Source organism: Somniosus microcephalus, chromosome 10 (genome assembly GCF_052327205.1).
Source record: "Somniosus microcephalus isolate GS21.2 chromosome 10, FLI_Smic_1.0, whole genome shotgun sequence".
In the NCBI taxonomy this organism is placed as follows: domain Eukaryota; kingdom Metazoa; phylum Chordata; class Chondrichthyes; order Squaliformes; family Somniosidae; genus Somniosus; species Somniosus microcephalus.
Window position 1 is genome coordinate 236,259,394 of NC_140996.1, and position 23,568 is coordinate 236,282,961.

At 53.4% G+C, this 23,568-nt stretch overlaps 1 protein-coding gene across 7 annotated transcripts in view; it reads left to right on the top strand.

Annotated features, from left to right (window-relative positions):
• Nucleotides 1–23,568, top strand: part of fhip1b (FHF complex subunit HOOK interacting protein 1B) — a 335,260-nt gene that overhangs the window by 181,710 nt on the left and 129,982 nt on the right. For all 7 annotated transcript variants that reach the window (XM_085999838.1, XM_085999839.1, XM_085999841.1 and 4 more), the window contains exon 2: nt 1,623–2,009. In XM_085999838.1, the coding sequence (XP_085855964.1) occupies nt 1,881–2,009 (129 nt within the window). In that variant the 5' untranslated portion in view covers nt 1,623–1,880. The remainder of the gene's footprint in view (nt 1–1,622; nt 2,010–23,568) is intronic.

Sequence of the window (23,568 nt, forward strand, 5' to 3'; positions counted from 1 at the left end):
GGTCCCCGGGGGTGTGTCAGTATTTACAGGGGGTCCCCGCGAGTGTGTCAGTATTTACAGGGGGTCCCCGAGAGTGTGTCAGTATTTACAGGGGGTCCCCGGGAGTGTGTCAGTATTTACAGGAGGTCCCTGGGGGTGTGCCAGTATTTACAGGGGATCCCCGGGAGTGTGTCAGTATTTACAGGGGTCCCCCGGGTGTGTGTCAGTGTTTACAGGGGATCCCCGGGAGTGTGTCAGTGTTTACAGGGGGTCCCCGGGAGTGTGTCAGTATTTACAGGGGTCTCAGTCGCATTAGACAAGCAATGGCTAGCATTTAAAGAATTAATACACAATTTACAACAAATATACATTCCTTTAAGGCACAAAAACACCACAGGAAAAGTGGTCCAACCGTGGCTAACAAGAGAAATTAAAGATAGTATTAGATCAAAGGAAGAGGCTTATAATGCTGCCAAGAAGAGCAGTAAGACTGAGGATTGGGAGGATTTTAGAATTCAGCAAAGGAGGAGCAAGAAATTGACAAAGAAAGGGAAAATAGAATATGAGAGTAAACTAGCGAGAGACATAAAACAGACTGTAAATGCTTCTATAGGTGTGTAAAAAGGAAAAGATTAGCGAAAGTAAATGTGGGTTCCTTACAGGCTGAGGCAGGAGAAATTATAATGGGGAATCAGGAAATGGCAGAGAAATTAAACAAATACTTTGGGGGGAATTTTGCCAGCCCTGGGGAGGCGGGTATGGAGGCGGGACTGCCAGGGAAATGGCAGAAACTGGGAGCAGGTACCGAAACCGCACCCAACCCGCCTCCGTGTCATCTCCCCGGGAGGCGGGTACCCGACTCGCGCAGGGACCCATCTCCTCGAGGCAAGAAGGGGATTACAGCCACTTAACCGCCCTCTTGGGTCTCTACCACTCAATTTCGGCCGCGGGGGCGTTAATTTTTCTGGGGTGTGACTCAATTTTCCCCCCTGGAGTATTGAGGACAGTTTTGGTCTCCTTACCTAAGGAAGGATATACTTGCCATAGAGGGAGTGCAACGAAGGTTCACCAGACTGATTCCTGGGATTGGGGGGATTGTCCTATGAGGAGAGATTGAGTAGACTAGGCCTATATTCTCTAGAGTTTAGAAGAATGAGGGGTGATCTCATTGAAACATACAAAATTCTTACAGGGCTTGACAGGGTAGATGCAGGGAGGATGTTTCCCCTGGCTGGGGAGTCTAGAACCAGGGGTCACAGTCTCAGAATAAGGGGTCGGCCATTTAGGACTGAGATGAGGAGAAATTTCTTCACTCAGGGCGGTGAATCTTTGGAATTCTCTCCCCCAGAGGGCTGTGGAGGCTCAGTCGTTGAGTATATTCCAGACAGAGAGCGATAGATTTTTGAATATTAAGGGAATCAAGGGATATGGGGATAGTGCAGGAAAGTGGAGTTGAGGTCGAAGATCAGCCATGATCTTATTGAATGGCGGAGCAGGCTCGAGGGGCCGAATGGCCGACTCCTGCTCCTATTTCTTATGTTCTACGGTTCTTAGTACAGTGAGGTTTGGGAGAATTTACATGTCCCAGAATGCTGCAGCTTTCTCCTTCTCATGAATTAAAGCTTTCTTTCTGTTTTTTCCAGTAATGCATCGTGATTGAGGCAGCATGGAGGAGGAGCACCTCCAGACAGGATGACACTGGCTGCAAGCAGAAAACTGACTGGCTAGTGCCCACATCACTGCCCCGGAGAGAGTTATACCCCACTGCCCCGTGCTTTTCCTAACACCCATCCCCCCACCCTCTACCCACCCCCCTGACCCCCTCCCCCCGCTTCACACCCATCCTACCCCTACCCCTACCTCTCCCGCCCAGTGCCCACCCTCCGAAGCCTGTGGAAAGAATGAGCTGGCTGACTAAGCTGAACCCCAGAGGAGCCGGCAACAGGGCGAGCCGGGCTACAGGCCCCCAGACCCCGGTTACAGCCGACCCCGAGACCTGTTTCATTGTGTTTAAAAACCACTGGGCACAGGTAAGGACATCACAACGTCCGTACATGTACATTAGAGTCTGCATCGTGGTGTTAGATTGTGCCGTGTTTCCCGGTTAGATCGTGCCGTGTGTCCCGGTTAGCTTGTGCCGTGTGACCCGGTGAGATTGTGCCGTGTTTCCCGGATAGAGTGTGCCGTGTGTCCCGGTTAGATTGTGCCGTGTGTCCTGGGTAGATTGTGCCTTGTGTCCCGGTTAGATTGTGCCGTGTGACCCGGTTAGATTGTGCTGTGTGTCCCGGTTAGATTGTGCTGTGTGTCCCGGTTAGATTGTGCCATGTGTCCCAGTTAGATTGTGCCGTGTGACCTGGTTAGATTATGCCATGTGACCTGATTAGGTTGTGCCGTGTGACCTGGTTAGATTGTGCCATGTGACCTGGTTAGATTGTGCCGTGTGACCTGGTTACATTGTGCCGTGTGACATGGTTAGATTGTGCCGTGTGTCCCGGTTAGATTGTGCCGTGTGACCCAGTTAGATTGTGCCGTGTGTCCCGGTTAGATTGTGCCGTGTGTCCCGGTTAGATTGTGCCCTGTGACCCGGTTAGATTGTGCCGTGTGTCCCGGTTAGATTGTGCCGTGTGTCCCGGTTAGATTGTGCCATGTGTCCCGGTTAGATTGTGCCCTGTGGCCCGGTTAGATTGTGCCGTGTGACACGGGTAGATTGTGCCGTGTGTCCCGGTTAGATTGTGCCGTGTGACCTGGTTAGATTGTGTTGTGTGTCCCGGTTAGATTGTGCTGTGTGTCCCGGTTAGACTGTGCCATGTGTCCTGGTTAGATTGTGCCGTGTGACCCGGTTAGATTGTGCTGTGTGTCCCGGTTAGTTTGTGCCGTGTGTCCCAGTTAGATTGTGCCATGTGACCCGGTTAGATTATGCCGTGTGTCCCGGTTAGATTGTGCCATGTGTCCCGGTTAGATTGTGCTGTGTCCTGGTTAGATTGTGCTGTGTCCTGGTTAGATTGTGCCATGTGACCCGGTTAGATTCTGCTGTGTGTCCCGGTTAGATTGTGCTGTGTGTCCCGGTTAGATTGTGCCGTGTGCCCCAGTTAGATTGTGCCGTGTGACCTGGTTAGATTGTGCCATGTGACCTGATTAGGTTGTGCCGTGTGACCTGGTTAGATTGTGCCGTGTGACCTGGTTAGATTGTGCCATGTGACCTGGTTACATTGTGCCGTGTGACATGGTTAGATTGTGCCGTGTGTCCCGGTTAGATTGTGCTGTGTGACCCAGTTAGATTGTGCCGTGTGTCCCGGTTAGATTGTGCCATGTGTCCCGGTTAGATTGTGCCCTGTGACCCGGTTAGATTGTGCTGTGTGTCCCGGTTAGATTGTGCCGTGTGTCCCGGTTAGATTGTGCCATGTGTCCCGGTTAGATTGTGCCCTGTGACCCGGTTAGATTGTGCCGTGTGACACGGGTAGATTGTGCTGTGTGTCCCGGTTAGATTGTGCCGTGTGACCTGGTTAGATTGTGTTGTGTGTCCCGGTTAGACTGTGCCATGTGTCCTGGTTAGATTGTGCCGTGTGACCCGGTGAGATTGGGCTGTGTGTCCCGGTTAGTTTGTGCCGTGTGTCCCAGTTAGATTGTGCCATGTGACCCGGTTAGATTGTGCCGTGTGTCCCGGTTAGATTGTGCCATGTGCCCCGGTTAGATTGTGCTGTGTCCTGGTTAGATTGTGCTCTGTCCTGGTTAGATTGTGCCGTGTGTCCCGGTTAGATTGTGCCGTGCGTCCCGGTTAGATTGTGCCGTGTGTCCCGGTTAGATTGTGCTGTGTGACCTGGTTAGATCGTGCCGTGTGACCCGGTTAGATTGTGCCGTGTGACCCGGTTAGATTGTGCCGTGTGACCCGGTTAGACTGTGCCGTGCGTCCCGGTTAGATTGTGCCATGTGACCCGGTTAGATTGTGCTGTGTGTCCCGGTTAGATTGTGCTGTGTGACCCGGTTAGATTGTGCCGTGTGTCCCGGTTAGATTGTGCTGTGTGACCCGGTTAGATTGTGCCGTGTCACCCGGTTAGATTGTGCTGTGTGTCCTGGTTAGATTGTGCCGTGTGTCCCGGTTAGATTGTGCTGTGTGTCGCGGTTAGATTGTGCCGTGTGTCCCGGTTCGATTGTGCCGTGTGCCCCGGTTAGACTGTGCCGTGTGCCCCAGTTAGATTGTGCCGTGTGTCCCGGTTAGATTGTGCCATGTGACCTGGTTAGATTGTGCCGTGTGTCCCGGTTAGATTGTGCTGTGTGTCCCGGTTAGATTGTGCCGTGTGTCCCGGTTAGATTGTGCCGTGTGTCCCGGTTAGATTGTGCCGTGTGACCCGGTTAGATTGTGCCGTGTGTCCCGGTTAGATTGTGCTGTGTGTCCCGGTTAGATTGTGCCGTGTGTCCCAGTTAGATTGTGCCGTGTGACCTGGTTAGATTGTGCCATGTGACCTGATTAGGTTGTGCCGTGTGACCTGGTTAGATTGTGCCGTGTGACCTGGTTAGATTGTGCCATGTGACCTGGTTACATTGTGCCGTGTGACATGGTTAGATTGTGCCGTGTGTCCCGGTTAGATTGTGCCGTGTGACCCAGTTAGATTGTGCCGTGTGTCCCGGTTAGATTGTGCCATGTGTCACGGTTAGATTGTGCCCTGTGACCCGGTTAGATTGTGCCATGTGTCCCGGTTAGATTGTGCCGTGTGTCCCGGTTAGATTGTGCCGTGTGTCCCGGTTAGATTGTGCCATGTGTCCCGGTTAGATTGTGCCCTGTGACCCGGGTAGATTGTGCCGTGTGACACGGGTAGATTGTGCCGTGTGTCCCGGTTAGATTGTGCCGTGTGACTTGGTTAGATTGTGTTGTGTGTCCCGGTTAGATTGTGCCATGTGTCCTGGTTAGATTGTGCCGTGTGACCCGGTTAGATTGTGCTGTGTGTCCCGGTTAGTTTGTGCCGTGTGTCCCAGTTAGATTGTGCCATGTGACCCGGTTAGATTGTGCCGTGTGTCCCGGTTAGATTGTGCCATGTGTCCCGGTTAGATTGTGCTGTGTCCTGGTTAGATTGTGCTGTGTCCTGGTTAGATTGTGCCGTGTGTCCCGGTTAGATTGTGCCGTGTGTCCCGGTTAGATTGTGCTGTGTGACCTGGTTAGATCGTGCCGTGTGACCCGGTTAGATTGTGCCGTGTGACCCGGTTAGATTGTGCCGTGTGACCCGGTTAGACTGTGCCGTCTGTCCCGGTTAGATTGTGCCATGTGACCCGGTTAGATTGTGCTGTGTGTCCCGGTTAGATTGTGCTGTGTGACCCGGTTAGATTGTGCCGTGTGTCCCGGTTAGATTGTGCTGTGTGTCCTGGTTAGATTGTGCCGTGTGTCCCGGTTAGATTGTGCCGTGTCACCCGGTTAGATTGTGCTGTGTGTCCTGGTTAGATTGTGCCGTGTGTCCCGGTTAGATTGTGCTGTGTGTGCAGGTTAGATTGTGGCGTGTGCAGGTTGGATTGTGCCGTGTGCCCGGGTTAGACTGTGCCGTGTGCCCCAGTTAGATTGTGCCGTGTGTCCCGGTTAGATTGTGCCATGTGACCTGGTTAGATTGTGCCGTGTGTCCCGGTTAGATTGTGCTGTGTGTCCCGGTTAGATTGTGCCGTGTGTCCCGGTTAGATTGTGCCGTGTGTCCCGGTTAGATTGTGCCGTGTATCCCGGTTAGATTGTGCCGTGTGTCCTGGTTAGATTGTGCCATGTGACCTGGTTAGATTGTGCCGTGTGTCCCGGTTAGATTGTGCTGTGTGACCCGGTTAGATTGTGCCGTGTGTCCCGGTTAGATTGTGCTGTGTGACCTGGTTAGATTGTGCTGTGTGTCCCGGTTAGATTGTGCCGTGTGTCCCGATTAGATTGTGCCGTGTGACCTGGTTAGATTGTGCCGTGTGTCCCGGTTAGATTGTGCCGTCTGACCCGGTTAGATTGTGCCGTGTGTCCCGGTTAGATTGTGCTGTGTGTCCCAGTTAGATTGTGCTGTGTGTCCCGGTTAGATTGTGCCGTGTATCCCGGTTAGATTGTGCCGTGTGTCCTGGTTAGATTGTGCCGTGTGACCTGGTTAGATTGTGCCGTGTGTCCCGGTTCGATTGTGCTGTGTGACCCGGTTAGATTGTGCCGTGTGTCCCGGTTAGATTGTGCTGTGTGACCTGGTTAGATTGTGCTGTGTGTCCCGGTTAGATTGTGCCGTGTGTCCCGATTAGATTGTGCCGTGTGACCCGGTTAGATTGTGCTGTGTGTCCCGGTTAGATTGTGCCGTGTGTCCCGGTTAGATTGTGCCATGTGTCCCGGTTAGATTGTGCCCTGTGACCCGGTTAGATTGTGCCGTGTGACACGGGTAGATTGTGCTGTGTGTCCCGGTTAGATTGTGCCGTGTGACCTGGTTAGATTGTGTTGTGTGTCCCGGTTAGACTGTGCCATGTGTCCTGGTTAGATTGTGCCGTGTGACCCGGTGAGATTGGGCTGTGTGTCCCGGTTAGTTTGTGCCGTGTGTCCCAGTTAGATTGTGCCATGTGACCCGGTTAGATTGTGCCGTGTGTCCCGGTTAGATTGTGCCATGTGCCCCGGTTAGATTGTGCTGTGTCCTGGTTAGATTGTGCTCTGTCCTGGTTAGATTGTGCCGTGTGTCCCGGTTAGATTGTGCCGTGCGTCCCGGTTAGATTGTGCCGTGTGTCCCGGTTAGATTGTGCTGTGTGACCTGGTTAGATCGTGCCGTGTGACCCGGTTAGATTGTGCCGTGTGACCCGGTTAGATTGTGCCGTGTGACCCGGTTAGACTGTGCCGTGCGTCCCGGTTAGATTGTGCCATGTGACCCGGTTAGATTGTGCTGTGTGTCCCGGTTAGATTGTGCTGTGTGACCCGGTTAGATTGTGCCGTGTGTCCCGGTTAGATTGTGCTGTGTGACCCGGTTAGATTGTGCCGTGTCACCCGGTTAGATTGTGCTGTGTGTCCTGGTTAGATTGTGCCGTGTATCCCGGTTCGATTGTGCCGTGTGCCCCGGTTAGACTGTGCCGTGTGCCCCAGTTAGATTGTGCCGTGTGTCCCGGTTAGATTGTGCCATGTGACCTGGTTAGATTGTGCCGTGTGACCTGGTTAGATTGTGCCGTGTGACCTGGTTAGATTGTGCCATGTGACCTGGTTACATTGTGCCGTGTGACATGGTTAGATTGTGCCGTGTGTCCCGGTTAGATTGTGCTGTGTGACCCAGTTAGATTGTGCTGTGTGTCCCGGTTAGACTGTGCCATGTGTCCTGGTTAGATTGTGCCGTGTGACCCGGTTAGATTGTGCTGTGTGTCCCGGTTAGTTTGTGCCGTGTGTCCCAGTTAGATTGTGCCATGTGACCCGGTTAGATTATGCCGTGTGTCCCGGTTAGATTGTGCCATGTGTCCCGGTTAGATTGTGCTGTGTCCTGGTTAGATTGTGCTGTGTCCTGGTTAGATTGTGCCATGTGACCCGGTTAGATTCTGCTGTGTGTCCCGGTTAGATTGTGCTGTGTGTCCCGGTTAGATTGTGCCGTGTGCCCCAGTTAGATTGTGCCGTGTGACCTGGTTAGATTGTGCCATGTGACCTGATTAGGTTGTGCCGTGTGACCTGGTTAGATTGTGCCGTGTGACCTGGTTAGATTGTGCCATGTGACCTGGTTACATTGTGCCGTGTGACATGGTTAGATTGTGCCGTGTGTCCCGGTTAGATTGTGCTGTGTGACCCAGTTAGATTGTGCCGTGTGTCCCGGTTAGATTGTGCCATGTGTCCCGGTTAGATTGTGCCCTGTGACCCGGTTAGATTGTGCTGTGTGTCCCGGTTAGATTGTGCCGTGTGTCCCGGTTAGATTGTGCCATGTGTCCCGGTTAGATTGTGCCCTGTGACCCGGTTAGATTGTGCCGTGTGACACGGGTAGATTGTGCTGTGTGTCCCGGTTAGATTGTGCCGTGTGACCTGGTTAGATTGTGTTGTGTGTCCCGGTTAGACTGTGCCATGTGTCCTGGTTAGATTGTGCCGTGTGACCCGGTGAGATTGGGCTGTGTCTCCCGGTTAGTTTGTGCCGTGTGTCCCAGTTAGATTGTGCCATGTGACCCGGTTAGATTGTGCCGTGTGTCCCGGTTAGATTGTGCCATGTGACCCGGTTAGATTGTGCTGTGTGTCCCGGTTAGATTGTGCTGTGTGACCCGGTTAGATTGTGCCGTGTGTCCCGGTTAGATTGTGCTGTGTGACCCGGTTAGATTGTGCCGTGTCACCCGGTTAGATTGTGCTGTGTGTCCTGGTTAGATTGTGCCGTGTGTCCCGGTTAGATTGTGCTGTGTGTCCCGGTTAGATTGTGCCGTGTGTCCCGGTTCGATTGTGCCGTGTGTCCCGGTTCGATTGTGCCGTGTGCCCCGGTTAGACTGTGCCGTGTGCCCCAGTTAGATTGTGCCGTGTGTCCCGGTTAGATTGTGCCATGTGACCTGGTTAGATTGTGCCGTGTGTCCCGGTTAGATTGTGCTGTGTGTCCCGGTTAGATTGTGCCGTGTGTCCCGGTTAGATTGTGCCGTGTGTCCCGGTTAGATTGTGCCGTGTGACCCGGTTAGATTGTGCCGTGTGTCCCGGTTAGATTGTGCTGTGTGTCCCGGTTAGATTGTGCCGTGTGTCCCAGTTAGATTGTGCCGTGTGACCTGGTTAGATTGTGCCATGTGACCTGATTAGGTTGTGCCGTGTGACCTGGTTAGATTGTGCCGTGTGACCTGGTTAGATTGTGCCATGTGACCTGGTTACATTGTGCCGTGTGACATGGTTAGATTGTGCCGTGTGTCCCGGTTAGATTGTGCCGTGTGACCCAGTTAGATTGTGCCGTGTGTCCCGGTTAGATTGTGCCATGTGTCACGGTTAGATTGTGCCCTGTGACCCGGTTAGATTGTGCCATGTGTCCCGGTTAGATTGTGCCGTGTGTCCCGGTTAGATTGTGCCGTGTGTCCCGGTTAGATTGTGCCATGTGTCCCGGTTAGATTGTGCCCTGTGACCCGGGTAGATTGTGCCGTGTGACACGGGTAGATTGTGCCGTGTGTCCCGGTTAGATTGTGCCGTGTGACTTGGTTAGATTGTGTTGTGTGTCCCGGTTAGATTGTGCCATGTGTCCTGGTTAGATTGTGCCGTGTGACCCGGTTAGATTGTGCTGTGTGTCCCGGTTAGTTTGTGCCGTGTGTCCCAGTTAGATTGTGCCATGTGACCCGGTTAGATTGTGCCGTGTGTCCCGGTTAGATTGTGCCATGTGTCCCGGTTAGATTGTGCTGTGTCCTGGTTAGATTGTGCTGTGTCCTGGTTAGATTGTGCCGTGTGTCCCGGTTAGATTGTGCCGTGTGTCCCGGTTAGATTGTGCTGTGTGACCTGGTTAGATCGTGCCGTGTGACCCGGTTAGATTGTGCCGTGTGACCCGGTTAGATTGTGCCGTGTGACCCGGTTAGACTGTGCCGTCTGTCCCGGTTAGATTGTGCCATGTGACCCGGTTAGATTGTGCTGTGTGTCCCGGTTAGATTGTGCTGTGTGACCCGGTTAGATTGTGCCGTGTGTCCCGGTTAGATTGTGCTGTGTGTCCTGGTTAGATTGTGCCGTGTGTCCCGGTTAGATTGTGCCGTGTCACCCGGTTAGATTGTGCTGTGTGTCCTGGTTAGATTGTGCCGTGTGTCCCGGTTAGATTGTGCTGTGTGTGCAGGTTAGATTGTGGCGTGTGCAGGTTGGATTGTGCCGTGTGCCCGGGTTAGACTGTGCCGTGTGCCCCAGTTAGATTGTGCCGTGTGTCCCGGTTAGATTGTGCCATGTGACCTGGTTAGATTGTGCCGTGTGTCCCGGTTAGATTGTGCTGTGTGTCCCGGTTAGATTGTGCCGTGTGTCCCGGTTAGATTGTGCCGTGTGTCCCGGTTAGATTGTGCCGTGTATCCCGGTTAGATTGTGCCGTGTGTCCTGGTTAGATTGTGCCATGTGAGCTGGTTAGATTGTGCCATGTGTCCCGGTTAGATTGTGCTGTGTGACCCGGTTAGATTGTGCCGTGTGTCCCGGTTAGATTGTGCTGTGTGACCTGGTTAGATTGTGCTGTGTGTCCCGGTTAGATTGTGCCGTGTGTCCCGATTAGATTGTGCCGTGTGACCTGGTTAGATTGTGCCGTGTGTCCCGGTTAGATTGTGCCGTCTGACCCGGTTAGATTGTGCCGTGTGTCCCGGTTAGATTGTGCTGTGTGTCCCAGTTAGATTGTGCTGTGTGTCCCGGTTAGATTGTGCCGTGTATCCCGGTTAGATTGTGCCGTGTGTCCTGGTTAGATTGTGCCGTGTGACCTGGTTAGATTGTGCCGTGTGTCCCGGTTCGATTGTGCTGTGTGACCCGGTTAGATTGTGCCGTGTGTCCCGGTTAGATTGTGCTGTGTGACCTGGTTAGATTGTGCTGTGTGTCCCGGTTAGATTGTGCCGTGTGTCCCGATTAGATTGTGCCGTGTGACCTGGTTAGATTGTGCCGTGTGTCCCGGTTAGATTGTGCCGTGTGACCCGGTTAGATTGTGCCGTGTGTCCCGGTTAGATTGTGCTGTGTGACCCGGTTAGATAGTGCCGTGTGTCCCGGTTAGATTGTGCCGTGTGACCTGGTTAGATTGTGCCGTGTGACCCGGTTAGATTGTGCCGTGTGACCTGGTTAGATTGTGCCGTGTGACCCGGTTAGATTGTGCCGTGTGACCCGGTTAGATTGTGCCGTGTGACCTGGTTAGATTGTGCCGTGTGTCCCGGTTAGATTGTGCCGTGTGTCCCGGTTAGATTGTGCCGTGTGACCCGGTTAGATTGTGCCGTGTGACCTGGTTAGATTGTGCCGTGTGACCCGGTTAGATTGTGCTGTGTGTCCCGGTTAGATTGTGCCGTGTGACCCGGATAGATTGTGCTGTGTGTCCCGGTTAGATTGTGCTGTGTGTCCCGGTTAGATTGTGCCGTCTGTCCCGGTTAGATTGTGCCATGAGTCCCGGTTAGATTGTGCCGTGTGACCTGGTAAGATTGTGCTATGTGACCTGGTTAGATTGTGCCGTGTGACCCGGTTAGATTGTGCTGTGTGACCCGGTTAGATTGTGCCATGTGTCCCGGTTAGATTGTGCCATGTGTCCCGGTTAGATTGTGCCGTGTGTCCCGGTTGGACTGTGCCGTGTGACCCGGTTAGATTGTGCCATGTGACCCAGTTAGATTGTGCTGTGTGTCCCGGTTAGATTGTGCTGTGTGACCCGGTTAGATTGTGCCGTGTGTCCCGGTTAGATCGTGCCATGTGATCTGGTTAGATTGTGCTATGTGACCTGGTTAGATTGTGCCATGTGACCCAGTTAGATTGTGCCATGTGATCTGGTTAGATTGTGCCATGTGTCCCGGTTAGATTCTGCCGTGTGTCCCGGTTAGATTGTGCTGTGTGTCCCAATTAGATTGTGCCGTGTGTCCCGGTTAGATTGTGCTGTGTGTCCCGGTTAGATTGTGCTGTGTGTCCCGGTTAGATTGTGCTCTGTGTCCCGGTTAGATTGTGCCGTGTGACCCGGTTCGATTGTGCCGTGTGCCCCGGTTAGACTGTGCCGTGTGCCCCAGTTAGATTGTGCCGTGTGTCCCGGTTAGATTGTGCCATGTGACCTGGTTAGATTGTGCCGTGTGTCCCGGTTAGATTGTGCTGTGTGTCCCGGTTAGATTGTGCCGTGTGTCCCGGTTAGATTGTGCCGTGTGTCCCGGTTAGATTGTGCCGTGTATCCCGGTTAGATTGTGCCGTGTGTCCTGGTTAGATTGTGCCATGTGACCCGGTTAGATTGTGCCGTGTGTCCCGGTTAGATTGTGCTGTGTGACCCGGTTAGATTGTGCCGTGTGTCCCGGTTAGATTGTGCTGTGTGACCTGGTTAGATTGTGCTGTGTGTCCCGGTTAGATTGTGCCGTGTGTCCCGATTAGATTCTGCCCTGTGACCTGGTTAGATTGTGCCGTGTGTCCCGGTTAGATTGTGCCGTCTGACCCGGTTAGATTGTGCCATGTGTCCCGGTTAGATTGTGCCATGTGTCCCGGTTAGATTGTGCCCTGTGACCCGGTTAGATTGTGCCGTGTGTCCCGGTTAGATTGTGCCGTGTGTCCCGGTTAGATTGTGCCATGTGTCCCGGTTAGATTGTGCCCTGTGACCCGGTTAGATTGTGCCGTGTGACACGGGTAGATTGTGCTGTGTGTCCCGGTTAGATTGTGCCGTGTGACCTGGTTAGATTGTGTTGTGTGTCCCGGTTAGACTGTGCCATGTGTCCTGGTTAGATTGTGCCGTGTGACCCGGTGAGATTGGGCTGTGTGTCCCGGTTAGTTTGTGCCGTGTGTCCCAGTTAGATTGTGCCATGTGACCCGGTTAGATTGTGCCGTGTGTCCCGGTTAGATTGTGCCATGTGCCCCGGTTAGATTGTGCTGTGTCCTGGTTAGATTGTGCTCTGTCCTGGTTAGATTGTGCCGTGTGTCCCGGTTATATTGTGCCGTGCGTCCCGGTTAGATTGTGCCGTGTGTCCCGGTTAGATTGTGCTGTGTGACCTGGTTAGATTGTGCCGTGTGACCCGGTTAGATTGTGCCGTGTGACCCGGTTAGATTGTGCCGTGTGACCCGGTTAGACTGTGCCGTGTGTCCCGGTTAGATTGTGCCATGTGACCCGGTTAGATTGTGCTGTGTGTCCCAGTTAGATTGTGCTGTGTGACCCGGTTAGATTGTGCCGTGTGTCCCGGTTAGATTGTGCTGTGTGACCCGGTTAGATTGTGCCGTGTCACCCGGTTAGATTGTGCTGTGTGTCCTGGTTAGATTGTGCCGTGTGTCGCGGTTAGATTGTGCTGTGTGTCCCGGTTAGATTGTGCCGTGTGTCCCGGTTCGATTGTGCCGTGTGCCCCGGTTAGACTGTGCCGTGTGCCCCAGTTAGATTGTGCCGTGTGTCCCGGTTAGATTGTGCCATGTGACCTGGTTAGATTGTGCCGTGTGTCCCGGTTAGATTGTGCTGTGTGTCCCGGTTAGATTGTGCCGTGTGTCCCGGTTAGATTGTGCCGTGTGTCCCGGTTAGATTGTGCCGTGTGACCCGGTTAGATTGTGCCGTGTGTCCCGGTTAGATTGTGCTGTGTGTCCCGGTTAGATTGTGCCGTGTGTCCCAGTTAGATTGTGCCGTGTGACCTGGTTAGATTGTGCCATGTGACCTGATTAGGTTGTGCCGTGTGACCTGGTTAGATTGTGCCGTGTGACCTGGTTAGATTGTGCCATGTGACCTGGTTACATTGTGCCGTGTGACATGGTTAGATTGTGCCGTGTGTCCCGGTTAGATTGTGCCGTGTGACCCGGTTAGATTGTGCCGTGTGTCCCGGTTAGATTGTGCCATGTGTCACGGTTAGATTGTGCCCTGTGACCCGGTTAGATTGTGCCATGTGTCCCGGTTAGATTGTGCCGTGTGTCCCGGTTAGATTGTGCCGTGTGTCCCGGTTAGATTGTGCCATGTGTCCCGGTCAGATTGTGCCCTGTGACCCGGGTAGATTGTGCCGTGTGACACGGGTAGATTGTGCCGTGTGTCCCGGTTAGATTGTGCCGTGTGACTTGGTTAGATTGTGTTGTGTGTCCCGGTTAGATTGTGCCATGTGTCCTGGTTAGATTGTGCCGTGTGACCCGGTTAGATTGTGCTGTGTGTCCCGGTTAGTTTGTGCCGTGTGTCCCAGTTAGATTGTGCCATGTGACCCGGTTAGATTGTGCCGTGTGTCCCGGTTAGATTGTGCCATGTGTCCCGGTTAGATTGTGCTGTGTCCTGGTTAGATTGTGCTGTGTCCTGGTTAGATTGTGCCGTGTGTCCCGGTTAGATTGTGCCGTGTATCCCGGTTAGATTGTGCTGTGTGACCTGGTTAGATCGTGCCGTGTGACCCGGTTAGATTGTGCCGTGTGACCCGGTTAGATTGTGCCGTGTGACCCGGTTAGACTGTGCCGTCTGTCCCGGTTAGATTGTGCCATGTGACCCGGTTAGATTGTGCCGTGTGACCTGGTTAGATTGTGTTGTGTGTCCCGGTTAGACTGTGCCATGTGTCCTGGTTAGATTGTGCCGTGTGACCCAGTGAGATTGGGCTGTGTGTCCCGGTTAGTTTGTGCCGTGTGTCCCAGTTAGATTGTGCCATGTGACCCGGTTAGATTGTGCCGTGTGTCCTGGTTAGATTGTGCCATGTGCCCCGGTTAGATTGTGCTGTGTCCTGGTTAGATTGTGCTCTGTCCTGGTTAGATTGTGCCGTGTGTCCCGGTTAGATTGTGCCGTGCGTCCCGGTTAGATTGTGCCGTGTGTCCCGGTTAGATTGTGCTGTGTGACCTGGTTAGATCGTGCCGTGTGACCCGGTTAGATTGTGCCGTGTGACCCGGTTAGATTGTGCCGTGTGACCCGGTTAGACTGTGCCGTGTGTCCCGGTTAGATTGTGCCATGTGACCCGGTTAGATTGTGCTGTGTGTCCCGGTTAGATTGTGCTGTGTGACCCGGTTAGATTGTGCCGTGTGTCCCGGTTAGATTGTGCTGTGTGACCCGGTTAGATTGTGCCGTGTCACCCGGTTAGATTGTGCTGTGTGTCCTGGTTAGATTGTGCCGTGTGTCCCGGTTAGATTGTGCTGTGTGTCCCAGTTAGATTGTGCCGTGTGTCCCGGTTCGATTGTGCCGTGTGCCCCGGTTAGACTGTGCCGTGTGCCCCAGTTAGATTGTGCCGTGTGTCCAGGTTAGATTGTGCCATGTGACCTGGTTAGATTGTGCCGTGTGTCCCGGTTAGATTGTGCTGTGTGTCCCGGTTAGATTGTGCCGTGTGTCCCGGTTAGATTGTGCCGTGTGTCCCGGTTAGATTGTGCCGTGTGACCCAGTTAGATTGTGCCGTGTGTCCCGGTTAGATTGTGCTGTGTGTCCCGGTTAGATTGTGCCGTGTGTCCCAGTTAGATTGTGCCGTGTGACCTGGTTAGATTGTGCCATGTGACCTGATTAGGTTGTGCCGTGTGACCTGGTTAGATTGTGCCGTGTGACCTGGTTAGATTGTGCCATGTGACCTGGTTACATTGTGCCGTGTGACATGGTTAGATTGTGCCGTGTGTCCCGGTTAGATTGTGCCGTGTGACCCAGTTAGATTGTGCCGTGTGTCCCGGTTAGATTGTGCCATGTGTCCCGGTTAGATTGTGCCCTGTGACCCGGTTAGATTGTGCCATGTGTCCCGGTTAGATTGTGCCGTGTGTCCCGGTTAAATTGTGCCGTGTGTCCCGGTTAGATTGTGCCATGTGTCCCGGTTAGATTGTGCCCTGTGACCCGGGTAGATTGTGCCGTGTGACACGGGTAGATTGTGCCGTGTGTCCCGGTTAGATTGTGCCGTGTGACTTGGTTAGATTGTGTTGTGTGTCCCGGTTAGATTGTGCCATGTGTCCTGGTTAGATTGTGCCGTGTGACCCGGTTAGATTGTGCTGTGTGTCCCGGTTAGTTTGTGCCGTGTGTCCCAGTTAGATTGTGCCATGTGACCCGGTTAGATTGTGCCGTGTGTCCCGGTTAGATTGTGCCATGTGTCCCGGTTAGATTGTGCTGTGTCCTGGTTAGATTGTGCTGTGTCCTGGTTAGATTGTGCCGTGTGTCCCGGTTAGATTGTGCCGTGTGTCCCGGTTAGATTGTGCTGTGTGACCTGGTTAGATCGTGCCGTGTGACCCGGTTAGATTGTGCCGTGTGACCCGGTTAGATTGTGCCGTGTGACCCGGTTAGACTGTGCCGTCTGTCCCGGTTAGATTGTGCCATGTGACCCGGTTAGATTGTGCTGTGTGTCCCGGTTAGATTGTGCCGTGTGACCCGGTTAGATTGTACCGTGTGTCCCGGTTAGATTGTGCCGTGTGTCCCGGTTAGATTGTGCCATGTGTCACGGTTAGATTGTGCCCTGTGACCCGGTTAGATTGTGCCATGTGTCCCGGTTAGATTGCGCCGTGTGTCCCGGTTAGATTGTGCCGTGTGTCCCGGTTAGATTGTGCCATGTGTCCCGGTTAGATTGTGCCCTGTGACCCGGGTAGATTGTGCCGTGTGACACGGGTAGATTGTGCCGTGTGTCCCGGTTAGATTGTGCCGTGTGACTTGGTTAGATTGTGTTGTGTGTCCCGGTTAGATTGTGCCATGTGTCCTGGTTAGATTGTGCCGTGTGACCCGGTTAGATTGTGCTGTGTGTCCCGGTTAGTTTGTGCCGTGTGTCCCAGTTAGATTGTGCCATGTGACCCGGTTAGATTGTGCCGTGTGTCCCGGTTAGATTGTGCCATGTGTCCCGGTTAGATTGTGCTGTGTCCTGGTTAGATTGTGCTGTGTCCTGGTTAGATTGTGCCGTGTGTCCCGGTTAGATTGTGCCGTGTGTCCCGGTTAGATTGTGCTGTGTGACCTGGTTAGATCGTGCCGTGTGACCCGGTTAGATTGTGCCGTGTGACCCGGTTAGATTGTGCCGTGTGACCCGGTTAGACTGTGCCGTCTGTCCCGGGAAGATTGTGCCATGTGACCCGGTTAGATTGTGCTGTGTGTCCCGGTTAGATTGTGCTGTGTGACCCGGTTAGATTGTGCCGTGTGTCCCGGTTAGATTGTGCTGTGTGTCCTGGTTAGATTGTGCCGTGTGTCCCGGTTAGATTGTGCCGTGTCACCCGGTTAGATTGTGCTGTGTGTCCTGGTTAGATTGTGCCGTGTGTCCCGGTTAGATTGTGCTGTGTGTGCAGGTTAGATTGTGGCGTGTGCAGGTTGGATTGTGCCGTGTGCCCGGGTTAGACTGTGCCGTGTGCCCCAGTTAGATTGTGCCGTGTGTCCCGGTTAGATTGTGCCATGTGACCTGGTTAGATTGTGCCGTGTGTCCCGGTTAGATTGTGCTGTGTGTCCCGGTTAGATTGTGCTGTGTGTCCCGGTTAGATTGTGCCGTGTGTCCCGGTTAGATTGTGCCGTGTATCCCGGTTAGATTGTGCCGTGTGTCCTGGTTAGATTGTGCCATGTGACCTGGTTAGATTGTGCCGTGTGTCCCGGTTAGATTGTGCTGTGTGACCCGGTTAGATTGTGCCGTGTGTCCCGGTTAGATTGTGCTGTGTGACCTGGTTAGATTGTGCTGTGTGTCCCGGTTAGATTGTGCCGTGTGTCCCGATTAGATTGTGCCGTGTGACCTGGTTAGATTGTGCCGTGTGTCCCGGTTAGATTGTGCCGTCTGACCCGGTTAGATTGTGCCGTGTGTCCCGGTTAGATTGTGCTGTGTGTCCCGGTTAGATTGTGCCGTGTATCCCGGTTAGATTGTGCCGTGTGTCCTGGTTAGATTGTGCCGTGTGACCTGGTTAGATTGTGCCGTGTGTCCCGGTTCGATTGTGCTGTGTGACCCGATTAGATTGTGCCGTGTGTCCCGGTTAGATTGTGCTGTGTGACCTGGTTAGATTGTGCTGTGTGTCCCGGTTAGATTGTGCCGTGTGTCCCGATTAGATTGTGCCGTGTGACCTGGTTAGATTGTGCCGTGTGTCCCGGTTAGATTGTGCCGTGTGACCCGGTTAGATTGTGCCGTGTGTCCCGGTTAGATTGTGCTGTGTGACCCGGTTAGATAGTGCCGTGTGTCCCGGTTAGATTGTGCCGTGTGACCTGGTTAGATTGTGCCGTGTGACCCGGTTAGATTGTGCCGTGTGACCTGGTTAGATTGTGCCGTGTGACCCGGTTTGATTGTGCCGTGTGACCCGGTTAGATTGTGCCGTGTGACCTGGTTAGATTGTGCCGTGTGTCCCGGTTAGATTGTGCCGTGTGTCCCGGTTAGATTGTGCCGTGTGACCTGGTTAGATTGTGCCGTGTGACCTGGTTAGATTGTGCCGTGTGACCCGGTTAGATTGTGCTGTGTGTCCCGGTTAGATTGTGCCGTGTGACCCGGATAGATTGTGCTGTGTGTCCCGGTTAGATTGTGCTGTGTGTCCCGGTTAGATTGTGCCGTCTGTCCCGGTTAGATTGTGCCATGAGTCCCGGTTAGATTGTGCCGTGTGACCTGGTAAGATTGTGCTATGTGACCTGGTTAGATTGTGCCGTGTGACCCGGTTAGATTGTGCTGTGTGACCCGGTTAGATTGTGCCATGTGTCCCGGTTAGATTGTGCCATGTGTCCCGGTTAGATTGTGCCGTGTGTCCCGGTTGGACTGTGCCGTGTGACCCGGTTAGATTGTGCCATGTGACCCAGTTAGATTGTGCTGTGTGTCCCGGTTAGATTGTGCTGTGTGACCCAGTTAGATTGTGCCGTGTGTCCCGGTTAGATCGTGCCATGTGATCTGATTAGATTGTGCTATGTGACCTGGTTAGATTGTGCCATGTGACCCAGTTAGATTGTGCCATGTGATCTGGTTAGATTGTGCCATGTGTCCCGGTTAGATTCTGCCGTGTGTCCCGGTTAGATTGTGCTGTGTGTCCCAATTAGATTGTGCCGTGTGTCCCGGTTAGATTGTGCCGTGTGTCCCGGTTAGATTGTGCCGTGTGTCCCGGTTAGATTGTGCCGTGTGACCCGGTTAGATTGTGCCGTGTGTCCCGGTTAGATTGTGCTGTGTGTCCCGGTTAGATTGTGCCGTGTGTCCCAGTTAGATTGTGCCGTGTGACCTGGTTAGATTGTGCCATGTGACCTGATTAGGTTGTGCCGTGTGACCTGGTTAGATTGTGCCGTGTGACCTGGTTAGATTGTGCCATGTGACCTGGTTACATTGTGCCGTGTGACATGGTTAGATTGTGCCGTGTGTCCCGGTTAGATTGTGCCGTGTGACCCAGTTAGATTGTGCCGTGTGTCCCGGTTAGATTGTGCCATGTGTCACGGTTAGATTGTGCCCTGTGACCCGGTTAGATTGTGCCATGTGTCCCGGTTAGATTGTGCCGTGTGTCCCGGTTAGATTGTGCCGTGTGTCCCGGTTAGATTGTGCCATGTGTCCCGGTTAGATTGTGCCCTGTGACCCGGGTAGATTGTGCCGTGTGACACGGGTAGATTGTGCCGTGTGTCCCGGTTAGATTGTGCCGTGTGACTTGGTTAGATTGTGTTGTGTGTCCCGGTTAGATTGTGCCATGTGTCCTGGTTAGATTGTGCCGTGTGACCCGGTTAGATTGTGCTGTGTGTCCCGGTTAGTTTGTGCCGTGTGTCCCAGTTAGATTGTGCCATGTGACCCGGTTAGATTGTGCCGTGTGTCCCGGTTAGATTGTGCCATGTGTCCCGGTTAGATTGTGCTGTGTCCTGGTTAGATTGTGCTGTGTCCTGGTTAGATTGTGCCGTGTGTCCCGGTTAGATTGTGCCGTGTGTCCCGGTTAGATTGTGCTGTGTGACCTGGTTAGATCGTGCCGTGTGACCCGGTTAGATTGTGCCGTGTGACCCGGTTAGATTGTGCCGTGTGACCCGGTTAGACTGTGCCGTCTGTCCCGGTTAGATTGTGCCATGTGACCCGGTTAGATTGTGCTGTGTGTCCCGGTTAGATTGTGCTGTGTGACCCGGTTAGATTGTGCCGTGTGTCCCGGTTAGATTGTGCCGTGTGTCCCGGTTAGATTGTGCCATGTGTCACGGTTAGATTGTGCCCTGTGACCCGGTTAGATTGTGCCATGTGTCCCGGTTAGATTGTGCCGTGTGTCCCGGTTAGATTGTGCCGTGTGTCCCGGTTAGATTGTGCCATGTGTCCCGGTTAGATTGTGCCCTGTGACCCGGGTAGATTGTGCCGTGTGACACGGGTAGATTGTGCCGTGTGTCCCGGTTAGATTGTGCCGTGTGACTTGGTTAGATTGTGTTGTGTGTCCCGGTTAGATTGTGCCGTGTGTCCTGGTTAGATTGTGCCGTGTGACCCGGTTAGATTGTGCTGTGTGTCCCGGTTAGTTTGTGCCGTGTGTCCCAGTTAGATTGTGCCATGTGACCCGGTTAGATTGTGCCGTGTGTCCCGGTTAGATTGTGCCATTTGTCCCGGTTAGATTGTGCTGTGTCCTGGTTAGATTGTGCTGTGTCCTGCTTAGATTGTGCCGTGTGTCCCGGTTAGATTGTGCCGTGTGTCCCGGTTAGATTGTGCTGTGTGACCTGGTTAGATCGTGCCGTGTGACCCGGTTAGATTGTGCCGTGTGACCCGGTTAGATTGTGCCGTGTGACCCGGTTAGACTGTGCCGTCTGTCCCGGGTAGATTGTGCCATGTGACCCGGCTAGATTGTGCTGTGTGTCCCGGTTAGATTGTGCTGTGTGACCCGGTTAGATTGTGCCGTGTGTCCCGGTTAGATTGTGCTGTGTGTCCTGGTTAGATTGTGCCGTGTGTCCCGGTTAGATTGTGCCGTGTGTCCCGGTTAGATTGTGCCGTGTGACCTGGTTAGATTGTGCCGTGTGACCTGGTTAGATTGTGCCGTGTGACCCGGTTAGATTGTGCTGTGTGTCCCGGTTAGATTGTGCCGTGTGACCCGGATAGATTGTGCTGTGTGTCCCGGTTAGATTGTGCTGTGTGTCCCGGTTAGATTGTGCCGTCTGTCCCGGTTAGATTGTGCCATGAGTCCCGGTTAGATTGTGCCGTGTGACCTGGTAAGATTGTGCTATGTGACCTGGTTAGATTGTGCCGTGTGACCCGGTTAGATTGTGCTGTGTGACCCGGTTAGATTGTGCCATGTGTCCCGGTTAGATTGTGCCATGTGTCCCGGTTAGATTGTGCCGTGTGTCCCGGTTGGACTGTGCCGTGTGACCCGGTTAGATTGTGCCATGTGACCCAGTTAGATTGTGCTGTGTGTCCCGGTTAGATTGTGCTGTGTGACCCAGTTAGATTGTGCCGTGTGTCCCGGTTAGATCGTGCCATGTGATCTGATTAGATTGTGCTATGTGACCTGGTTAGATTGTGCCATGTGACCCAGTTAGATTGTGCCATGTGATCTGGTTAGATTGTGCCATGTGTCCCGGTTAGATTCTGCCGTGTGTCCCGGTTAGATTGTGCTGTGTGTCCCAATTAGATTGTGCCGTGTGTCCCGGTTAGATTGTGCCGTGTGTCCCGGTTAGATTGTGCCGTGTGTCCCGGTTAGATTGTGCCGTGTGACCCGGTTAGATTGTGCCGTGTGTCCCGGTTAGATTGTGCTGTGTGTCCCGGTTAGATTGTGCCGTGTGTCCCAGTTAGATTGTGCCGTGTGACCTGGTTAGATTGTGCCATGTGACCTGATTAGGTTGTGCCGTGTGACCTGGTTAGATTGTGCCGTGTGACCTGGTTAGATTGTGCCATGTGACCTGGTTACATTGTGCCGTGTGACATGGTTAGATTGTGCCGTGTGTCCCGGTTAGATTGTGCCGTGTGACCCAGTTAGATTGTGCCGTGTGTCCCGGTTAGATTGTGCCATGTGTCACGGTTAGATTGTGCCCTGTGACCCGGTTAGATTGTGCCATGTGTCCCGGTTAGATTGTGCCGTGTGTCCCGGTTAGATTGTGCCGTGTGTCCCGGTTAGATTGTGCCATGTGTCCCGGTTAGATTGTGCCCTGTGACCCGGGTAGATTGTGCCGTGTGACACGGGTAGATTGTGCCGTGTGTCCCGGTTAGATTGTGCCGTGTGACTTGGTTAGATTGTGTTGTGTGTCCCGGTTAGATTGTGCCATGTGTCCTGGTTAGATTGTGCCGTGTGACCCGGTTAGATTGTGCTGTGTGTCCCGGTTAGTTTGTGCCGTGTGTCCCAGTTAGATTGTGCCATGTGACCCGGTTAGATTGTGCCGTGTGTCCCGGTTAGATTGTGCCATGTGTCCCGGTTAGATTGTGCTGTGTCCTGGTTAGATTGTGCTGTGTCCTGGTTAGATTGTGCCGTGTGTCCCGGTTAGATTGTGCCGTGTGTCCCGGTTAGATTGTGCTGTGTGACCTGGTTAGATCGTGCCGTGTGACCCGGTTAGATTGTGCCGTGTGACCCGGTTAGATTGTGCCGTGTGACCCGGTTAGACTGTGCCGTCTGTCCCGGTTAGATTGTGCCATGTGACCCGGTTAGATTGTGCTGTGTGTCCCGGTTAGATTGTGCTGTGTGACCCGGTTAGATTGTGCCGTGTGTCCCGGTTAGATTGTGCCGTGTGTCCCGGTTAGATTGTGCCATGTGTCACGGTTAGATTGTGCCCTGTGACCCGGTTAGATTGTGCCATGTGTCCCGGTTAGATTGTGCCGTGTGTCCCGGTTAGATTGTGCCGTGTGTCCCGGTTAGATTGTGCCATGTGTCCCGGTTAGATTGTGCCCTGTGACCCGGGTAGATTGTGCCGTGTGACACGGGTAGATTGTGCCGTGTGTCCCGGTTAGATTGTGCCGTGTGACTTGGTTAGATTGTGTTGTGTGTCCCGGTTAGATTGTGCCGTGTGTCCTGGTTAGATTGTGCCGTGTGACCCGGTTAGATTGTGCTGTGTGTCCCGGTTAGTTTGTGCCGTGTGTCCCAGTTAGATTGTGCCATGTGACCCGGTTAGATTGTGCCGTGTGTCCCGGTTAGATTGTGCCATTTGTCCCGGTTAGATTGTGCTGTGTCCTGGTTAGATTGTGCTGTGTCCTGCTTAGATTGTGCCGTGTGTCCCGGTTAGATTGTGCCGTGTGTCCCGGTTAGATTGTGCTGTGTGACCTGGTTAGATCGTGCCGTGTGACCCGGTTAGATTGTGCCGTGTGACCCGGTTAGATTGTGCCGTGTGACCCGGTTAGACTGTGCCGTCTGTCCCGGGTAGATTGTGCCATGTGACCCGGCTAGATTGTGCTGTGTGTCCCGGTTAGATTGTGCTGTGTGACCCGGTTAGATTGTGCCGTGTGTCCCGGTTAGATTGTGCTGTGTGTCCTGGTTAGATTGTGCCGTGTGTCCCGGTTAGATTGTGCCGTGTCACCCGGTTAGATTGTGCTGTGTGTCCTGCTTAGATTGTGCCGTGTGTCCCGGTTAGATTGTGCTGTGTGTGCAGGTTAGATTGTGGCGTGTGCAGGTTGGATTGTGCCGTGTGCCCGGGTTAGACTGTGCCGTGTGCCCCAGTTAGATTGTGCCGTGTGTCCCGGTTAGATTGTGCCATGTGACCTGGTTAGATTGTGCCGTGTGTCCCGGTTAGATTGTGCTGTGTGTCCCGGTTAGATTGTGCCGTGTGTCCCGGTTAGATTGTGCCGTGTGTCCCGGTTAGATTGTGCCGTGTATCCCGGTTAGATTGTGCCGTGTGTCCTGGTTAGATTGTGCCATGTGACCTGGTTAGATTGTGCCGTGTGTCCCGGTTAGATTGTGCTGTGTGACCCGGTTAGATTGTGCCGTGTGTCCCGGTTAGATTGTGCTGTGTGACCTGGTTAGATTGTGCTGTGTGTCCCGGTTAGATTGTGCCGTGTGTCCCGATTAGATTGTGCCGTGTGACCTGGTTAGATTGTGCCGTGTGTCCCGGTTAGATTGTGCCGTCTGACCCGGTTAGATTGTGCCGTGTGTCCCGGTTAGATTGTGCTGTGTGTCCCAGTTAGATTGTGCTGTGTGTCCCGGTTAGATTGTGCCGTGTATCCCGGTTAGATTGTGCCGTGTGTCCTGGTTAGATTGTGCCGTGTGACCTGGTTAGATTGTGCCGTGTGTCCCGGTTCGATTGTGCTGTGTGACCCGGTTAGATTGTGCCGTGTGTCCCGGTT